Here is a 20,911-nt window from a genome sequence, read left to right as displayed (position 1 = left end):
GATTCGCACGAATGTGCGTACAACGTACGTATATATCAAATAGTTTAAGTACGATCGACGTATGTCATCCTTCATAACTCGTGAAAATCGACTTTAGGAAAAGCGTTTTGACGTTGAGACGAAACTTTACGCTACACGGGCTTTCCACGATGTTATCAGGAAATCGTTGAAGCGCAAGAGAAATTCATTTAGCGCCGACTAATTTTCAGCTGTAATTTCGTTCATTACTGCAGGCGTTGCGCGTTGGAACACTCGGTTCTTCTTGAAGGGGATATATGATTATCGAAGAACGAGAACGTTCTCTCTCTCTCTCTCTCCCTTTCTCGCAAAACGTACCGCAGGATTTTAAGGGTGACGACCCTAAAGGGAATATCTTTAGATCGTTGCGTGCCTCTCGAGAGAAAGAGACTCGTCTCTCTTTCTCTCTCTCTCTCTCCAACTACCTCCGTTGAATCGATTTTACGCTTGGACTTAAAAATATTCTCCATGAGAATTATTAAAATAATAATAATAATAATAATAATAATAGCAGGCAAATAGATCTATCGCGAAGAATACGAAATTCATTAAAGTAACATAGTGGTAGACTATAATTTATGATTTCGATCGGCCTACGATTACTAAATGAAAAAGTTCGAAGGTAGTATCGAGTTTCTGATAAATTCGAAAGGAGGTGCCGATCGAGTGATTTTCGAGGATGCTCGAGAACGTGCGCCAGTGAAATTCTAAAAGGTAGACGGATAGAAAAGAGAGTATACCGGAGGGAACATCCCTCGGGATCTTTAACTCCGTTGGTCCTTCAGGAACTGACGAGCCACTTGGTATGCAAGATGTACAGCCATTCATCTTCCGATCTACTCGAAAGTCTCGACCTACGGATATAAATTAGCTTTTGTTTAGCATTCAATGCGGGAGAGAGGAAGAGAAAATGAGAGAATGAGAGAGAGAAAGAGAGACAGAGATAGATAGATAAAGAAAGAGAAAGAGAAAGAGAAAGAGAGATCTTTTCCAAGCAGGCGTAGAATCGTGTAGTCGCGTTGGACCCCTATCCACCTCCACCTGCTATTTTATCCACCTCGATTCTCTATCTTCTATCTTCTTTCTTCTATCTTCTTCTTGCATTCGTTCGTTCGTTCGTTCGTTCGTTCGTTCGCTAAGGCGGCCCCGTGGCAATCCACTGCAATTAACGTACCCGTTACCTGCTTCTCGGCCGAGCCAATTAAACATTTGCGATTGCCATGAAAAGGAATCGCCTGGCCGACGTTAAAAGGGAATTTAATTCTCGGAGCCACCGAACTCAAGTCCAATGTAAAGAATCCGTTCGGAATCCGCGGAGCATCGCACCGAATCAATATCTCTCTTTTTCTATCTCTCTCTCTCTCTCTCTCTCACTCTCTCTCTCTCTCTCTCTCTCTTTTTCTCGTGAATATATTTCTTTCGTAGCATAGTGGTATCCACTCCGAGCGTCGTCGTCGTGTTCTTTTTCTTTTCACTTTTTTCTTCCTTCTGTTCTTTTCTTTTTTTTCTTCTTTTCTCTCTCTCTCTCTCTCTCTCTCTCTCTCCCTTTTCATTCCCTTTTCAAATTTCGTTTCGAACATATTACGGAGGTTCAGTTAGCGATAAGGTTTTAATCTATCGGTAAGCGACGTAACCGGAGAAACGACGTGGGAGCTCGAGAATCCGTGGTAACTGGCGATGGAATAATTAATAAATGCGCGCATTAGTATGCGCGGCAAGGGATGAGAACCGTGCGGACCTGCCTCAGTCGGATCAGACTACGGCAGAGTCCAGGCACCGCAGTCAGGAATTATAAAATAATAAAGAGAAAATTACGTAATGTGAGGATCGGATGAGAATTAGAGGACAATGGAGACGAGACGAGACTGGTGAACCTTCGTCGTCTAAGGGTTACCTATCTACCTACCTACCTATCTACCACCCGTCCACTGCCGGAGTCACCCTTACTACTATTACTTTCAAAGGGGGTAAGGCCAAAAGGGGTTTACGGTGGGAGAGGTCGAAGGTCGTAGAGCCAGACGTCTTAATGTCTGATACTCGCATCGCTGAAAAACCTTAAGTCCCTTGATTACTATAACTGATGTACTATTTCTCCCGACTAAACAATTTTACGAATGATATATATATTTTCTTGTTGTTGTTGTTGTTTCGAGGTGATTTTGATTAACGTTTTATACATTCGTTTCATATATTTTTTTGTTATTACTTTGTTAATACTTTTATAGAGATTTGTTATCGCTGCATTACCTCTTATATTTAGTTCGCATTGAAGATTTCTTTTTAGTCGGAAAGTTAAATGTTCCTAGATCTAGTTCCCCAAGCTATTTTCTACTTTCTTGTAATTACGGAGTTCTAAAGCTCTTATACGATAAAACTTCTCTCTCTCTCTCTCTCTCTCGCTCTCTCTCTCTCTCCTTCACTCTCTTTCACGGAACACGTACACGTTGGAAGAATTTCACGAATTCCATCGAAACCGAACGAGATTCTCGCCTTCGAGAGGATGCTAATCCTTAGAACGTTTCTGATTAGTAGTCGACGGACGTAGACCCTTTGGCGACTTTGTAAATGGTAACAATGTTATGTAATTAGGTAAAAAGTTCTGTAATCAAGAAGTAGATCTTCCGCGAGTTTCTCGCTCCGAACCATCGCCTCGTCGTGGGGGAGGATCTTTCTCTTTCTCTTTCTCTCTCTCTCTCTCTCTCTCTCTCTCTCTCTCTCTCTCTCTCTCTCATTCGTATTAAAATAGTCTCGCTAGGAAAGCGTGCGTTGCGTCGTGCATATCTTAAAACCCAAGAGGGTGGTGCTAGCCGTCACAGGGACGCTTAGAATCACCCCTGCACTGATTTTTCACGCGGTTCGTATTATTACTACATCGGCCATTCGAAATTAAGAGATCGCTACGAATTATTTCGTATTCATCGAAAATACCAAATTGCAAATCTTTCTTTATTCTGATTACTCGATAGCTTTGATTTGAAAACACTTGTTCCGCTAATATCGTAGTAAGAAAAAAAAATAAAACAAAAACAAAAAGATGAAGAAGAAAAATAAATTTCTTCTCGAATTTAACGTCGCGAAAGGAGAAATGTGAATATTTATTCGTCATTTATATCGAATTATTTTAATACGAATTTATTACCGTTATTTATCTATCAATAAGTATACCAAGAGAAACTCGACATTCGAAATTCGGATCAACGAAATACGAATAAAATTTGATGGAAATTTAATTTGTGCGAATCGTGTAGGGTACTTTAAAATGCGAATCCACATGAGTCACGACTGGCGTCTCAACGTAGCCAGGAAAAGTAAACTGGCGCGTGAACGAAGCGTAAACAAAAAGTCACGTCCAGACTTATACATACAAAATGGCTCGCGCGTAATCATATCGAACACGAGCACGATCTCTCGCGTATGTTCATCGACGTCAGCGCCTGCGTTCCTTTCCATCAGCCATCCTTGTAACTCAACGATGATCTCATATATTCCTTCCCCTTCTCTTTTTCTCTTTTTTCTCTCTCTCTCTCTTTCTCTTTCTCTTTCTCTTTTTCTCTGTCTCTTTCTCTCCGTTTCACCTATATACTTTCGTACGTACGTACATACATATATACATACAATACATTCATATACATTGCACTTAACGATCGTGCGTGTCCTTTCTTTTCGTAGAAAAAAAAAAAAAACAAGAAGGGAGAGGGTGAGGTTTACGACACGTGTGCATTTGTCAGCATCCTAGAAATCTCCACGCAGCGATATATGTTCAAGTGAGACTCGAAGCGTGGTATCGTATGGTGGTTAAACCTCTCTTAACTACACTCTTGTAAAGCGTGTACCTGTGACTGAAGTATTACTTACTTCAATCTTATAACTATCTTCTTCTTCTTCTTCTGTTTCTTATTTTCTTCTTTATCTTTTGTCTTTTCTTTCTCTCTCTTTTTTTTTTTTTTATTAAGATTTTAATCTCTATTATCAAAAGATATTTCACATTGAACAATTATTATTGGAGATAATTAAAATTGTATATATATATTTTTTTTTAAATAAAACATCGTTCGGTCTCGTCGTTAAAGAGAAATTTGTTAAACAAATAAATTTTTTGTATTCTTTGGAATCGTTTAATCGATGTATCACACTAGAGATCAATTCTTAAAAAACAAGAAAAAAAGAAAAAGAGGAAAGAAAACGAGACATCGGTTGTTAAGGGTAACGATCCGAAAATGTAAGAGTAACGTTGACAGCGTCAGGAGCACGCCGAGACATTTTGGCAAGACCCGGTAGAATTAAATAAAAATAAAACGCGAGATAATAATGTTAGCGAAGGAGCCGAGAGAGCCAAGACAAATAGCTGAGGGAAAACAAAGCGTATTATAAATACCGGGTGACAGGACGGCAAGCTTAAGGAGAAAGAGAAAGAGAAAGAGAAAGAGAAAGAAAAAGAGAAAACGAGAGGGTGGATTTCAGTGCGGACTGACGCGAAAAGTAAAGGGAAAAAAGAGCGTATAAGATCGTGTGCGTGTACGTGTGTGTGTCTGTGCTGAGAGAGAGAAAGAGAAAGAGAGAGAAAGAAAGATAGAGGGGTAGTTACAGGGTTACGATGTAACAACGAGAAGCACCAAACTCTTAGGGAAAAAAGTGCTCGAGAAAACTGGCAGCATTTTTGCTACCTGCGGACACAATGAGTGGCCGGATTTCTTCTTCCGTCTTCGTTCCGACTTTTCTCATCCCCATTTTTTTCTCTTCCCTGTTCTCCTTCCATCCCTCGTTTCTATTCTTACTTTTAACCAGCACGGAATATTAAGATTTTCTTACGTTAAGATTACGTCTTCTTTCTTTTGCTATTTTTTATTTTTCTTATTTTTTCATTTTTTTTCTATGACATTTACGTTAAATCTGATCGAATGATTTTTGATTGATTGATTGATTGATTTTTGAAAGAGAGGGAGAGAGGAAAAAAGAAATTTGTTATTTACGTTATCTACGCACATACAGATATATAGAGATATATAGGTGTCGATACAATAAATAACGTCGTTAGTTTAATAATATTGTTAGAAAGAATTGGGTTGTTTTACTTACACTGGGTCGAGAGTGGCCGCGCGGATTCAGCTGCCAAGGTACCGTCGACGGTTGAAAATGTTCCTTTCCCCAAGAACCGTTGTCGAACGGATTCTCACCGATATGTCCCTGCGATAAAACAATATATATATATATATTTATTCGATGTTATTTTTCATTGATAATATATTTACATTGAAATAATCAATATCCGATGAAGATACGTACGTGTATAATTGGAAATGATTTTATGATGATACTAGAGCCATTTTTGTCATTTCCAACAAACATTATTATTTACACCGATCGTTCGTATTCTATTTACTGATTTATCTACCATCCCCGAATCCCAACCAACGAATAATTTCCACATTTCGTATTATTTGGCAAAAAGAAAAGTTTATTTCCACCTGGGTATATAATTATTATTGACTCGGTCCGCATGCGTCGATATTTTTTCAAAAGTAAAATGCCGAGCACAAATTAATAATCCCTCCAGGCAAGCTTATTCCTCTTTCGTGCGATAAAATGAAGGGACCCACCGCATTCCATGCTTAATCAGCTTGGAATATACGAAACAACGAGACGCGTACGGTCTCATACGATAAATTTACAAACATCGCAGGGATAGCAACGTACTTGCCTTTTTATTAATGTTTCCAAATGAAAAAATAACTTTCTACTGCAGGGAAAACATGGAGTATAATTCATTGTAATAGGGTTTCTCAAACAGAAAATAAAAAGAAATAAAAATAAAAATACAAAATACAAAAAATACAAAAATAAGAGAAACAAGGGAAAAAAAAAGAATTAAAAAATAAAAACAAAATTTCGAGATTCGGTAGGTGGTAACAAATAATAACGATGCACCTACCGTTACAACGTTTTCTTTTTTAAATAATATTTTATTAAAACATTTCGTGTATGTGCATTTGTACGTCTCTCTGTATGCCTGTAATAACTGGTCGCTCGTTAACAAAAGACAACGACGTAACATCGATCTTCGAAAAAGTTTTTAGTCGAAAACTTTTGAAACGATGGCGTTTCCTACGGGCAAGCTTATTTCTGTAATATATTTTTGCAGGCTCCGTCGTCACCTCCCTCTTCCTCTTTATCTTCTTTTTCCGTCCTCCTCTAACTATCACGACGACTTTACTTACTTTCCTCGGCCAAGCGAACCAAGTCTTATTTTTCGTTTAACTTTATTTCTAACCTAGAATTTTCAAGATGGCATGCACATAAATCAAGAGGGTATAATGAGAATGCTTCGTCTCCGGCTAGAGTTCACCCTCTCTAGCGAGCATCCCCCTCCCTTCATTCTTCATAACCACCGATTATATTATTTCTTTATATTCAAAGTCAAAAAAAAAAAGAAAAAGAAAAGAAGTTTCGATTTTAATCGATATTAAATCTTTCTTATTTTATTTTTATTTTCTATTACCAAAGTCACTGTGGACAGTTGCATAGATACTTGATGTTCTTATGTATGTATGTATATATGTATGTATGTATGTATGTATGTATGTATGTATGTATGTATGTATGTATGTATATATGCATGTATGCATGCATGAAAACGTCAAACATCGTTTTCGTTGAGTGAAGTTCAGTGTCTTTGAAATTCACGGAATAATTCGTACCGCAATATCGGAATACATGCATACATATTATATCGTCGATATCGACTAACGGCCTCGATTGTAAACGATCGATTATTTGATTTTCAAATAAATTAGGAGACAGGGATATGCACCAATATCGTATTACCCGAGAACAATCGTATTTGTTTGTGAACAAATTGCGGTACCCGAAGAATTGCATTTCGTCTCATTGAGCTCGATAATTACTCGATAACCTTTCCTCTTCCTGATTAAGTAAATAATTTCGAATTTCTATGTTAAAATAATCGAACAAATGATAAAACTCGAACGGCTTTCTATATAATTCTCTTTTGGATCGATCGATCACTCGTATCATATCGAGATAGGTACAATAATTCATTCTCGAGTGCTCGTTGTTTGGATATTATATAATACCATTTGTTAAAATTTAGAAATTTTTTAAGTATTTCTGTACTTTTGTCGAATTTAATTTATCCGAAAAATATTTTCTTTTTTTTCTATTTTTACAACCCTTCTCCTCCTCCTCCTCCCCCCCCCCCTGCGATATACGTATATACTTTTTTCTTTTCTTCGTACAAAGAATTTGTAAAAATAAAATTTCATTTTTACGTTCGAAACGGTAAACATATATATATACACACACACACACACATGTGTCTGTGTGTACATACAACGATGCTAATTCGTGTTTATGTTTCAAGTACATAATACCTATAACTTTTGTTGGACGAAGTGCCGGCCAGCATCGTCATCGTCATCGTCGTCGCCGTCGTTGTCGTCGTCGTCGTCGTCGTCGTCGTCGTTGCGTGTTTTGTTTGCGCATTTCTTTTGTCGCATGTGTGTCCAGCTGCGCGTTGAGAAAGAGAGACAGAGAGAGAGAAAGAGAGAGAGAGAGAGAGAGAGAGAGAGAGAGAGAGAGAGAGAGAACATGATCAAGCTCATGCAAATGAAGCGCACAATATATCCTCGATAAACCGTACTGTATTTATTTATATATGCACGAAGCGAATTTATATATATATATATATATATATGGATGTATATATATATCCGCTTCATTATTTTCCAGCACTAGTGTTTATTTCTACCTCCATACAAATTCTCTGCGTGCATTCTCGTGAGAGTTACTTTGAGTAGTGCGCAAGTGAAAGAGAAAGAGAAAGAGAGAGAGAAAGAGAGAGAAAGTAGTTTCATCGATCGCCAACACGATCGTTACACATGACTTACGCCTTCTATGTCGTTGATAAAAACGAATATACCATTTTTCTTATAATAATCGGCAATATTGGCTTAAGGAAACTTCATAAGTGTATAATTTATTGATACATTATTACTCCTTATAAAAATATTTTCAATGTTCAACAACAATGTTCATAATATTGTGTCGTTTAATCGAGTAAAACGAATGTTACGTATATAAAAGGAGATTTACATATAATACGTATATTATTTCTTACGAATGATTTCATACTGTCATTACGTAGATCGAATTTCGATGATAAGCTGAAACAAGTGAGAAAATTTTTTTTTTTTCCGAGATATGTAAGTATTATTATATATCATTAGTAAAGAGATATATAGAGAGTGAAAAAGAGAAGAGAATCTTTCTAACGTTTCGAGCGTGGGTTTATCGCATTAACGCGACAAATCGTTGAATGTGTGTACTGCGAGCGCGAAGAATACGAAGAATAATCATGGTAATTACATCGAAGCGAATGTAACAACGTGCACGAGTCATAGGGAATGAACGAGAAAAGTGAGCACGCAGGCACGCGAACACGCAGAGGTAAAGAGGGTGAAGGTGATGGGTCGGTGGAAGTTGGAATGATTTTTCTTGGGGGTCCCTTGTTGTCGTTTTAATTATTTAAATGATGCGTGCACACATTTCTATCACGTGACAAAATTTCATACGAAATCGTGTCGTACGTTTATACCGACGCGTTATCGCGATCTAATGAAAATCCTATCAAACTTTAGTTAGGCCACGATTTTTCTTTCGTTCTTTATTATTTTCCTTTCTTTCTTCTTTTTAACTCAATGAGTTTCCCTTTTGAATATCATTAAATTTTATTTCAACGAGATGTAATAAAAATTTCTATAATCATTATTTCAGATAGGTATATGCAATTTGTATCTTATTAAAGAAAAAAAAAAAATAATAATAATAATAGTAATAGTAATAACAATAATCTTGCTTTTAGAAAATATTTGAGTAAAGTGTTTTTTTATCATTCTATCTTTTTCTTTTTCTTTTGCTGTGAAAATTAATTAATCGAAAATGCACTTACCTACACATACACACAAACACACACACACGTATATATATATATATGTATGTATGTATATATATACGTATTTATATAATATGTAAGTATATATATCGAACGAAAACGAAAAGAACAATAATCACGTCGAGATTATTCGAGTCTTCTTTCCGTCGGAAACACCCCGGACGAAATGAAACGTTTTATCACCGCGAGTATTCTGATTGGGACGAGAGGTAGAGTGAGGAGAGAGAGAGGACTAGTGGAATCGAGGGAGACCTTTCGGTACGAGGCAGTGATTGTAATCATATTTTGAGGGGGTGGTGAGGAATGGTAAGAGAGAAAGAAAAAGTGCGAAAAAGATAAAGAAAGAAAGAAAGAGCGGCTGAGTGAGAGAGAGAAAAAAAGAGAGAGAGAAAAGAGAGAGCAAGAAAGAGAGAGAGAGAGAGAGAGAGAGAGAGAGAACATGGATTTATGCAACGCACCACGTCGTCTCTGTACATAAAACGCATTTAAAATTCTTCAAGCGAGCGGAAGGAGGTGCCGGGCGTCTATCGTCGATAGCGAGGGGTGCCGATCGTGCGCCTCCGGGGGTTGTAATTGGCAATATCTATCGAATTTTACAATAAATCTCGAGAAAGAGTAGGGGGAGAAGGAAGTGATGGCTATGGTGGCGTTGGTAGTAGTAGTAGCAGCGATATTAGTAGCAATAGTAGTGGTGGTGGTGGTGATGGTGGTGGTGGTGGTGGTTGTGGTTGTGGTAGTGGGAGTTAGGGTGGTGGGCGAAGGGTTGCTCGGGGGTGGCGCAATAAAACACCGGGTAGTATCGATGCCGCCAGCCGAGCACTTAACGACTTATCTTATCTTCGAATTAGGTCGCTGTTAGAGCCCCCCGAGCTTTAATCGTGGCTCGCTCGCGTTCCTTCGCCTCCTTGATTTACGCGCGACGCACTCGAAAAATATATGTAACTTGCAAATTTTCACGCTGATAACACGTACAACGGAGGAGAGACCGAGGCGGATCGATTTTACCGTTCGAGGCGTTCGAACTTTCCTGCTAAACTTACCCCGAGTAAAGCCGAGTCTCATCTTTCCTCTTTCGTTAACGTTTATTTTTTCTTTTCTTTCTTTCTTTCTTTCTTTCTTTTTTGTTTGTTTGTTTTCTTTTCTCCTTTTTTTTCACTCTTTCTTTCATTCTTTCTTCTTCTCTCTTTTTCTTTTTTTTTTTTGTCCTTCTTCCTTCCTTCGGACTCAAGAAATTTCGTAATAATGTAGTACCGAGAGGAATCATCGATCGAACTGCAACCATGTATATCTCGGCCTGTTTATTTCCTCTGCTCGAATAGGACTTTCGAAGTCTTTCGAAAAAAAAAAGAAACGAAAAAAAAGAAAAGATTTCTAACGCCTTGCTCGGCAGGCGAACGTTTCTTTTGGAAATACTTAGTCTGTAACTAGTCCTTGACGTGGCAGCCGCTAATATTTACCTTAGCTCGTGCCGGTTCACATGCGATGCAGCCGATGTTGTAATCGTTACTGACTTTTTCGTTCGATCATCGTCATAGCGTTCTCCTTCGAAATCTTTCATTTCTTTTTTCTTTCGTTTCTTTTTTATTTTCCTTTTTGTTTTTCATAAATTTCAGACAGTCTCGATAATGGAATTATAGCTGCGGTTTGAAAAAATAAATATGATAAAAAAGAAAGAAAGAAAGAAAGAGACAGAGAGCAAAAAAGAAAGAAAGAAAAAAAGAAAAAAGAAGGAGAGAGAGAGAGAGAGAGAGAGAGAGAAAGAGATAGAAAAGGCTTTGTAAAATATAAACGAAGCGTCGAAAGAGATGATCTCTCGCCTCCGCCAATTTTTATTCTCGTCAGTTAAAGTCGTACGGCACAACGGGTAAATAGGTGGTAGACTGAGGAGGAGAAAGAGGAGGAGGGGAAGGAGAATGAGGAGGAGGAGGAGGAGGAGGAGAATGAGGAGGAGGTGGTAGCTTCGAGCAAGCGGTCGAGCAAACGAGTTACGGCCTCGGGGCCTCTAAAAATAAATATGTTGTTTATTCACAAGTAAACCGGATGCCGTTGTTTGCTTTGGAGCAAATTGTTTTGTTAAGTTTTGCCGGGGCCGCGAGAGAGTGTACCGTGCGTGTACGAAAGAGGCGTGGGGGATAGAGAGAAAGAGAGAGAGAGAAAGAGAGAGAGAGAAAGAGAGAGAAAGAGAAGGAAGGAGAGAGAGAGAAAGAGAGAGAGAGAGAGAGAGAGAAACGGAGAAACAGAGATAGAGAACGAGAGAGATAAAACGAAGGAAGAGGAGGAGAAGGAGGAGGAAGAAAGAGAGAGATGGAGATATACGCGGTGAAACAGAGACGAAAAGAAAGAGAACAAGCAAAACGGAGAAAGAGGCTCTGCTACGCGTGAAGTCACGCAGCCCTCCAACCTCCTACCTCCTCCCACCACCTCCTCGTCCTACTACCGGTGCTTTTCCGGTCTGTTTTGACCCGTGTATTAGTAGGAAGCCTCCAGCTGTACGCAGATTCCACCACTGCTAACGATCAACGACGACGACGACGACGACGACGACGATGAGGACGATGAGCATTGCAGAAATATGGGAGAGGTTGGTCGACTCGGCTCGAATAATAAAAACACGTGTGGAGGTGGTGGAGAATGACGAACGAGGATACAAACGACGACGAAAGATGTACATAGATTTCTTCTTTTCTTCTTCTTTTTTCGCTTCCCCCATTCTTTTTTGTTTTTATTTCTCTCTTTTGCTTTTTCGTTTTCAACTTTCCCAATTTGGAACTTCCCGATGAGAGCAAATAAATCGACTGATTTTTAACCTGCCGAAATTTAACTCGCTATCGGAAGAAATATCGATTTGGATGACTCGATAAATCGACGGACTCTGTCCTCTGTGTGTATGTGTGTGTATGTGGGTGGGTGGGTGGGTGGGAGGGAGGAGGGGATATGTGTGAGCGTGTGGATACAACGCATTCCGGAACGAAATCCGAATGGCACGCCTCGACGTGAAAGCGTCGATTTACGGAATGATAAATTATACATACGTTGGATTGTAAAAAAGGAAATCGTTCGCAAATATATGTGTTTGTATGTGTATATATATATATAGGTGTGTGTGTGTATATATATGTATATATATAAGTACATACATGTTATGCGTATCTCTTTAAGTTTCAAACACGTGCGCTCGAGATTCGACAATCGAATAGATTTTCCTTTCTATCGTAAGGGAGATTAAAAATTTATTATTTTTCGAAAAGGAAAATCGAATCGATTTCGATCGTCATACTATCTTTTTCAAAAATAATACATACATACATATACATATATATATATATATAGACTCGTAGAGAAAGTTAGAAATTTAAGTGAAGTCGGTCATATATTAAATCTCGTTAGGATCGCGAATAAAGTAAGTACTAAATCGAACATTCGTATCGTTGAGCAACGATCATTTAATTGAATCGATAAAGTATCGTCGTTCGTACAACGATTCGCATTAAAAATCTCTAAGCATTTGAGCGCGTTAAAATGCTCGATTTCTATGTTGCCTTTTTTAACGAGAAATCGTAAGAGTAATTTCCTGATCTTACTGAGAGTTTACGAATGTAATATTACAGTAGACAGTGGTTCTCCGTTCGTAGCTTTGAAAATGTCCCATATATATATATATATATATATATATATATATATATATATCCATCGATCTTCAATTTCCAATTTTATTAGAATCGCAGATTTTTTTGTACGTACAATTATGCATGTGTAAATGATCGTTTAAAAATATTCGCGTATTGGAAAGTGAAAATAGAAGATTGTCAGAAACGCAAAATTCTATTCTATGAAAGAAAGAATAGCGACACGTAACTACTACTTACTTATATTTATATACATCTACTATATATAGAGATGGATAAGTATAACTTTTACGTATATGGTGTGACAATACGCGAAATCCGACAAAAGCAATTACTAATCCTGCGGGAACGAGCTCTTGAGAAAAGAGCTCGTTGAAGAAGGAGGAGGATGAAACATGTAGAAGAGAAGAAAAGAGAAGAGAAGAAGAGATAAAGCAAAAGAATGAAAAAAAAAGGACAGACAGATATCCAGAGAGCGAGAGAGATGCCTCGTAGGAAAGAAGAGAAACGTAATCGGCGGTCCTACACTTGGACTAATTACAAAACACAATTTAAATGATATCACGAAAATGCTCTAAGTAACATTATCTGGTTACCACCGAGTGAGACGACGAAAATGGAAAATGAGAAGGAAGAGAAATAAAGAGAGAGATAAAGGAGACAGAGGGATAGAAACAGAGACGAAAAGAAAGGACGTTAAAAGCGGACACCCGGTAGACTTTCGCAGATTAATGCCTTTAATAAACAGAGTCGGCGACTCGTCGAGCTTGTTGCAACCTCTTTTCGTCTCTCTCTCTCTCTCTCTCTCTCTCTCTTCCCTTCACGAACTCTTTTCTTTTATTTACCTTAAAAGAAGAAACAAAAGAGTTAAAACGCACCTTCGCTCTTAGCTACGCACGGGAATGCATTTAACTCGGATTTACTCTCTCTCTCTTTCTCTCACTCTATCCCGTCACCCTCACCACCCCTCCCGTCGACCGTACTGGCGCGTTTTCTTTTTATTTTTTCTTGTTTTCTCCACTCTCCCCAAACCAACCCACCCCGCCGCCTTTCGCGGTGTTACGCGCCCCCTACAAAAAGCGAATACGACGATTTAAATCGCCTCGCGCGTTTTGCAAAAGTCCTTTCTCTCTTTCTCTCTCTCTCTCTCTTTCTCGCGCGCGTGAGTAAAACTTGAAACGACTACAATAGAGCTCTTGCGACTCTACTACTCGTCGAGGAAGGGTAGTGGAAAAACATTTACTGTGATTAACGACGAACAACAGGTTTTTTTCTCTCTCTCTTTCTTTCTCTCTCTTTCTCTAGTCGAGATCTTTTAGATAAAAGATAAATAACAGTTTCGACGAACCTGCGTTTATACGTGGCTCTACGTTGATTTCGTTACTTAACGGCTTAATTGACACAAGACGAATATAGTGTTATGAAACATGATATATGTATGATGTTGCTTTTACATATGTTCATTTTTACTGGATTATATACTTACGTATTGTGTAAACATGTGTTTCATAATAAAATATTCCTATGTTAAATATTTATTTTTTATATATACACACACGTGTATACGATAGCGTATTCAGAATAATTATTTCTAATGCACAATATCTTTTATCAACAAACGACTTTAAAATTTAATTGCATATTTTCTTTCTTTGATCGCATATCCGTCAGAAAATGAAGTACTAATTAATCGTATGCATTCCATCCCGAGTCTCGTAAATTTAACGAAAAATTAATAGTTCCAAGGAAGAGTCCAATTGTCTGGCGTTTAAAATTATCAAGGACGGCAGGAAACGTTCCGAAAAAAAGATGAAGAAAGAAAAAAGAAAAAGGAAAAATAAAAAAAGAAAAGCAGAAAAAAAGGATGACCAATAATTCTTTTTTCCTTGTCTCCGTCAAAGGCGGCACGAAATTGTCCGTAATCGTTGGCAACGAGTTCGTTTGCTGACAAACACTTTTTTTCTTTACCCAATTTCGACGGGCGTTGTCGTCATCGTCAACGGGACACTTGTTCAAACAAGCCACGACGCGCATAAATAACATCAGCGCGTAAATAACATTAACACGTGTGCCCTATGAGCGTGGGTGTCGAATTTCCAAAGCAGTATAGTCATCATATTTTACGTACGTACGTATAAAGTAAGAAAGAGAGAGAGAGAGAGAGAGAGAGATATATAGAGAAAGAAATAAGAGATCTTAAACATATGTTTTGACGCACAAATATGTATTGTTTATGAGATATTTTCTATATAATATGAAAATTCTCGTGTAAGATCAAAGCATTATTCGATCGATACGAATCTAGAGACAAAGAAAGAAATCCTGCTAAATGAAGCCTGTATAAAAATGATGTAAGGGTTAGTGGGGGGAATCATACACATACACACACACACACGCATATATGTATATATATATATATATATATATATATATATATACACATAATAATCGTTTCATTCGTCAACTCATTCTTAGAAACTGTGAACCTGAAACAGGCTTCGAGGAGGGCAACAGCATCTCTCAAGGACGTCTACGGGAAGCAAGAGACGGCTAGGCTAACGTAACGGGTCCTGTTTCGTCGAGGGACGGATTCTTCGAAGAAACGTCACTGTTTTCGTCTTGGTAACACCGATAACGAACGAGAAATATAAATAACAAATTACAAAGTAGTCAGAAGTAGATGAAGGTTAAGAAGAAAGAGAGATAGAGACAGAACGAAAGAGATATTTCTTTGTCGTTGTCGACGATCGATTCTTGCTAAAATATGTTATAATGCGAATCAAATACAGATAAAATTATAACTGTATGAGTTAGGTACGAGTATATATGTACGGTATAAAGAAAGAGAGAGAGAGAGAGAGAGAGAGAAAGAAGGGCGAGGAAGAAACGTAATCTGGTTAAGAATTAAGGGAGGTAAGCGGAACTGAAATTTCGGCTAGGTCAAAGCGGACGACGACGACGACGACGACGACGACGACGACGACGACGACGACGACGACGACGACGACGACGACGACGACAGAAGGAAGAGAATAACCCTCGGTAGAGTCCGTTAATCTCACAGTTAATCTTGATTTAATCCTTGACAAGGGCGTTTAAGCGTTCCCCGGCTAGAATTAAATTGCAGTCTCGAATCCATCCAGTATGGTATTCATATACGATGGACTTGTATAACTTGTATAATTTCGATTCGTTTTCGTTGAAAAATCGAAAACCGAATAAAACGTATACACGACGAAGAGTTTTTCTGGATCAACGGATCGAATATTCGCACTCTCTCCCCTCTCTCTCTCTCTCTCTCTCTCTCTCTCTCTTCATCTCCGTAGAAACGAGAAAAATTGAATGGGAAGAAAAAATAAAGAAAAAAGAAGAAAAAAAATGAAATAATGAAAAAAGAAAAGGAGAGAGGAGAAAAAAGAAAAAAAGAGAAGAAAAAAGAAAGGAATAAAAATTGTTATTTATACGAAGACCATACTCGTTTTGCCTCTCTCCAGCGTCATATTTAATTTTTATTATGCCGACTATCTGTGTATGCATTGGCCTGCCTGTGTGTTGTCTTGGCCTCGTATTCGAAGAGTCGAGGGAACTCGGTGTAAAAGGTCGACTCTCTCTCTCTCTCTCTATCTATCTCTGTCTCTCTTTCTCTCTATCTTTCTTTCTCTATCTCTCTCTCGTAGATATACACTACGGGGACTGGTAAACGCGTGCTATATGTAAATACAGCATGATACATTGGATATTCGCTTATAAACACCCCATTTTTATTCGGCCCGCGTTTCGCCACCCGCGTGCTATTCTCCCACTTTCTTCCTAGTCTCCTATTCATCCCCTTCTTCTTTTTCTCCTTCTCCTTTTTCTTTTTTCTCTCCTCTTTTTTTCTTTCCTTCTTTTTTCCTTTTCTTCTTCTTCCTGCATCCACGTTTATTTTCTCCTTTTTGTTCTACCATTTGTTCGTATGCACGCGTAACGCGAAAGCCAAGACGCCTATGCCGTTCTTGTTAGTTTTCACTTGACCGTAATATTTTATATTCTACAGTTACGTCTCTTTCTTTTTCCTCTATTTTTCTTTTTTCTTTCCTTCTTTTTTTTTTTCTTTACAATTTTCGTACAATTTTGATGAATGTTTTTAAAAATATCTTTAAAATAGAAACGAAACTCGTTTCGTTCGTACAAAACGTAAAAGTTACGAACGACGACTGATCCACTATTTTTTCTTCTTTCTTTCTTTCTTTTTTTTTTTGTTTTCCATATACCATCCCATTTATATGATCTCGTAAAAGTCATCGATCTCAAGGACAACCGTGATAAGAAAAGTTTCAACGGCACGCTCTCGTCTAGTTGGAGATCTCGCGTCTCCTCGTAGCGAGACGAAAAATGTGCTGGGAATATCGATCAGCGTCACGTTTATAGTCCGGTACCCTCGCTTTATTTAGGAGAATTTCTGTTTGATCGAGCATAGCTACGGTTGAAAAGGGTCTCCCTGTGATTTGCCTGATTCTTTCGCACGGCCGATTCCCTCGATCTCTTCGTACTGTAAGCCCGGAAGGGCCGAGTTACCTCACGCTAGAACAATTTCTAACTGCGAGAACTAGCGCGAGTCGTACGCGCGCGCGCGCGCGCGCACAACGAGGAAACTTTAAAAAGGGCGTTATTTGTTCACCGTTCTCCATTTTGTCTTACGAATCACTGTAGTTTGTAGAAAACTGTAGTCGAAGAAAATCTATCGAGATTTTCTAAAAACTTTCAACGTTTCTTTCTTCATTTTTCCTTCCTCTAACATTTTTCTTTCTTTTTCCCTTTCCTTTTTTCATTTTTTTACACGGTGGTATTAAAAATTAAAAAAAAAGAAAAAAGAAAAAAGAAAAAAGAAAGAAAAAAGAATTTTGCATCGCTGATATATTAAATATTCTATAGTAAAGAACCAAGGAGCTTGCTATTCATTTATATTTTTGAAATACAATGGAGCGAGCCAAAAGTTTCTAGGTGATTCTTTCTCTCTCTCTCTCTTTCTCTTTCGTTTCTTTTTTTCTTTTCTTTTTTAACTACAAGCTAGACTGGGTTGTATGATCTCAAAAAAAAAGAAAAAGAAAAAGAGAAGCGAAGGGGAAAAAAGAACAAGTAATTAGCCTAAAAAGTCTCGAAGTAGAGCGATGAATTTTTCAAATAGCCTAGAAACTTTTGGCCCATCCTGTACATATCTATAAATAAATTATCTACGGACGCATTCTCGCGAAAAGAACAATACGTCATCGTCGATTTCGATCAAATAATTTATCTCTTCTCGAGAAGATAGTGAAAGAAAAAAGAGAGAGAGAGAAAGAAGAGAAAAGAAAAAAGAAGAAAAAAAAAGGAAGAAGGAGAAAAAAAATACACACCTTAAAAATTGACAGAACTCTCGGAAAGGAGCGAGGAAGATACATAAGCCCGCCTTATGAACTTTATATTCTGCGAGAGAATTCAAAGGTAAACGATTGAGTTTTCTGGGATTCCGATCGATAGGACGCATTCGCACGAGCGACGTTCCTCTTTTCGGACCTTCTTCGGCCTTTGGAAATTCGTTAGATATAAGAATATTCTTCTATGGTGTAGCCACGTAAAAAACGAAAAGCATAACATATACGTATGCAAACGTACATACACATGTATATAATAATCCTTACGCGTAAGCTGAGCTTTAACTTAAATCATGTTTAAAGAAAAGAAATAAAAAGAAGAAAAAAAGAAAAAGAAGAAAAAGGAAAAAAAAATAAAAAAGGAAATTGTCAAATCGAACGATCGTAACGGGGAAGAACGACGAGAAAGTCTTTCGCTTAAGCGACGTTCTCGACGACGTCACGTACTCGACGTATATAATAACGAAATGCGGGAGAGAGAGAGACAGAGAGAGAGAGAGAGAGAGAGAGAGAGAGAGAGAGAGAGAGAGAGAGATAGTGGGAGTAAGAGAGAGAGAGAGGCTGAGACGAAGTAGAAAGGTGGTAGACGCAACCCCCGAGTAGCGCTCCCAAAAATGTGTGTATCTCGGAGAGTAAAGTCGACGTAAAAATAATGGCCGCCGGGGCTTACCCGATTATTTATTATTTCATATACAGAGCCAAGTCGATAACGGGCCCGGGCAGGGCATTAGCATTTTTTTGTTGTTTAAAGAATGAAATATACGGGGTGTTGTCGGTGTTGAGGAAGAGAGTACTCGACGGGCCTTCCTAAAGTCGTCTCTCTTGGCTCTCGAAAAAAGAGGCGAAGGGGTGTTCCTGATCTCGAAATAAGTGGGTATACGCGTTCCTGAATACTAACTCGTGGATATAAAAACCCTATCGTGCCGTGAGTGATACACGTTAATAACCTACTTTATGCTGGATATGCCTTCTCTCTCTCTCTCTCTCTCTCTTTCTTTATTTTTTACTTTAGAAAAGAAATTATTTTCTCTTCATTTTTTTTTTTTATTTATAGAAAAGAAAAAGTATATTTTTCTTTCGTTTATTATCTATATCTTTGTCTCTTTAATATCGATTAATAATAAGAAAATTATCTTATGTCTTATGTCTCTAATTGCAAAAGAGAGAGAGAAGGTTGTCGTTTAATCTCCTTAGCTTAGGAAACGAAGGTGTTATTATTTGGAGATCAGGGCTAGGCGAATATTCTAATTGTAGATAACGACCGCGATACGTAGGCGGGCGCCATCTGGTGCGGAGCTTTTCCCGCGCAGATTTGAAAATGTCTCGTTGTAGCGGGTGTCGCGATGTCGGATAAACGACAAAAGCAGCTCGGTCGGGTTACTCGTCTTTCGGGAATCTGCCTGAAATCTGCGAGGTACACAATCGCTTTCGTCGCTGCTAAACTGTACCAATTACAAACACTGGCGGCTTCTCCGTCCCCGATGTTAACTAAACACTAAATACTAACGACACACATCGGAACAAGAGCTACCAACCGGTGTTCTTGTTAACCCGCGAGAACATCCGATTTCTCGCGTTAACCAAAACGATTCCAACCACTTTGCCATTTCTACTTCTCTTATTCATTCCCCATCCCCACCTACACCCCTTACGTTCCCATTCTTTCTCGTCCTATAAGATATCAAAATTATTTTTAACGTTTCTTCTACATAACGTATAACGATGGACACGTAAGTAATTCCGTTTTAATTAAAATCGTTATAATAAACAAGAATTCCATACATCGTTTTACTTTATCGTAATAAAAAATATTACAAAAATTCAAACTCGACGAGATATACGAATACGTAAGTAATACGGAAGAAAGATATTCGAATGCAGTATGAAATGACACGTCTAACGTGGGACAAGTCGCATAGATTTATCGAGCTCCAGTTGTCGATCGATCGATCGATCTTAAGGAGAAAGAAAGAAAGAAAAAAAAAAAAGGAAAAGAAAAGAAAAGACAAGGCTTAGAAAAAAGAAGAAGAGAAAGAAACTGCGTGTACTAATTTTCTTCTCTCGCACTCCTCCTCCTCTTTCTACTTAAAAAAAAAAAACACAAAAAGTGAACAAAATACGAACAAACAAAAAAGGAAAAAATGAGAAAAAAAGAATGTAGCAAGCACTCGGAAAGAAGAATCAAGCTACGGGGCCGTTAGATTGTTAAGGTTGATAAGAAACGTATAGAAACCCATTGGAAAGTTTTCTTCGAGTCTCGAGGAAAGAGAAGGAAACGGTCGTGGTCGCGTCTCGAGTTGGAAGAACGAGGCAGCTAAAGTTAACGGCAAGCACAGCGCGGCGAATTGCGAGATTCCGTGTTTATTGCATTTAGCGGATGGCATTGGCCGTCCGCATGCAACCACCGTATACTAAGCGGTTACATCTACAATGAGTGCCGTGCCGAGAGTTTCCCTATGCGGACGATTCGTACACTTCTAGACAAAACCAAGAAACTGGACGTACGAAAGAAATGACACGAATTAGCCGTATAAATAATCACATTTATTACATTAACGATTTCAATCGAACGAATTCGAGATACGAACGATAACTATATATATATATATATATATACATATTTCATTTCATACTCTAAATATTCTCTATAATTATATAACATACTGTATAATGAATAATCAAAAACTTTAAAAAAAAAGAAAATGAAGAAATACTTTCAAAATATTTCACGACGGAAATATGCAATACAAAAAGGATAGAAAAACGTCATGTATACGTATATCTATCGTTTTCAAAAGGATTGCAACAATATTCTTCACTTATAATAAATTAGAGTGGTTAGAAAGGATCGTTTGTATATAATAGGCCAACATAGATCAAACTTTCTCGAGAAGTATGAGATCCCA

At 38.0% G+C, this 20,911-nt stretch overlaps 1 protein-coding gene and 1 long non-coding RNA gene across 12 annotated transcripts in view; one reads left to right on the top strand and one right to left on the bottom strand.

Annotated features, from left to right (window-relative positions):
- LOC127065191 (uncharacterized) overlaps positions 1–15,281 on the top strand; it is a 39,545-nt gene extending 24,264 nt beyond the window's left edge. The window contains exon 2 of the long non-coding RNA XR_007781967.1: positions 15,088–15,281. This is a non-coding gene — a long non-coding RNA (uncharacterized LOC127065191). The remainder of the gene's footprint in view (positions 1–15,087) is intronic.
- Positions 1–20,911, bottom strand: part of LOC127065150 (forkhead box protein P2-like) — a 268,844-nt gene that overhangs the window by 129,710 nt on the left and 118,223 nt on the right. For 10 of the 11 annotated variants that reach the window (XM_050997110.1, XM_050997118.1, XM_050997121.1 and 7 more), the window contains one exon: positions 5,095–5,202. The exons of the other annotated variant lie outside the window; for it this stretch is intronic. In XM_050997110.1, coding sequence (XP_050853067.1) covers positions 5,095–5,202 — 108 coding nt within the window. The remainder of the gene's footprint in view (positions 1–5,094; positions 5,203–20,911) is intronic. 11 annotated transcript variants of the gene reach the window in all.

The sequence above is a fragment of the Vespula vulgaris genome, chromosome 7 (genome assembly GCF_905475345.1).
Source record: "Vespula vulgaris chromosome 7, iyVesVulg1.1, whole genome shotgun sequence".
NCBI lineage: Eukaryota > Metazoa > Arthropoda > Insecta > Hymenoptera > Vespidae > Vespula > Vespula vulgaris.
Note: the sequence above shows the minus strand (reverse complement) of the source record. Positions and strands in the feature narration are given on the sequence as shown.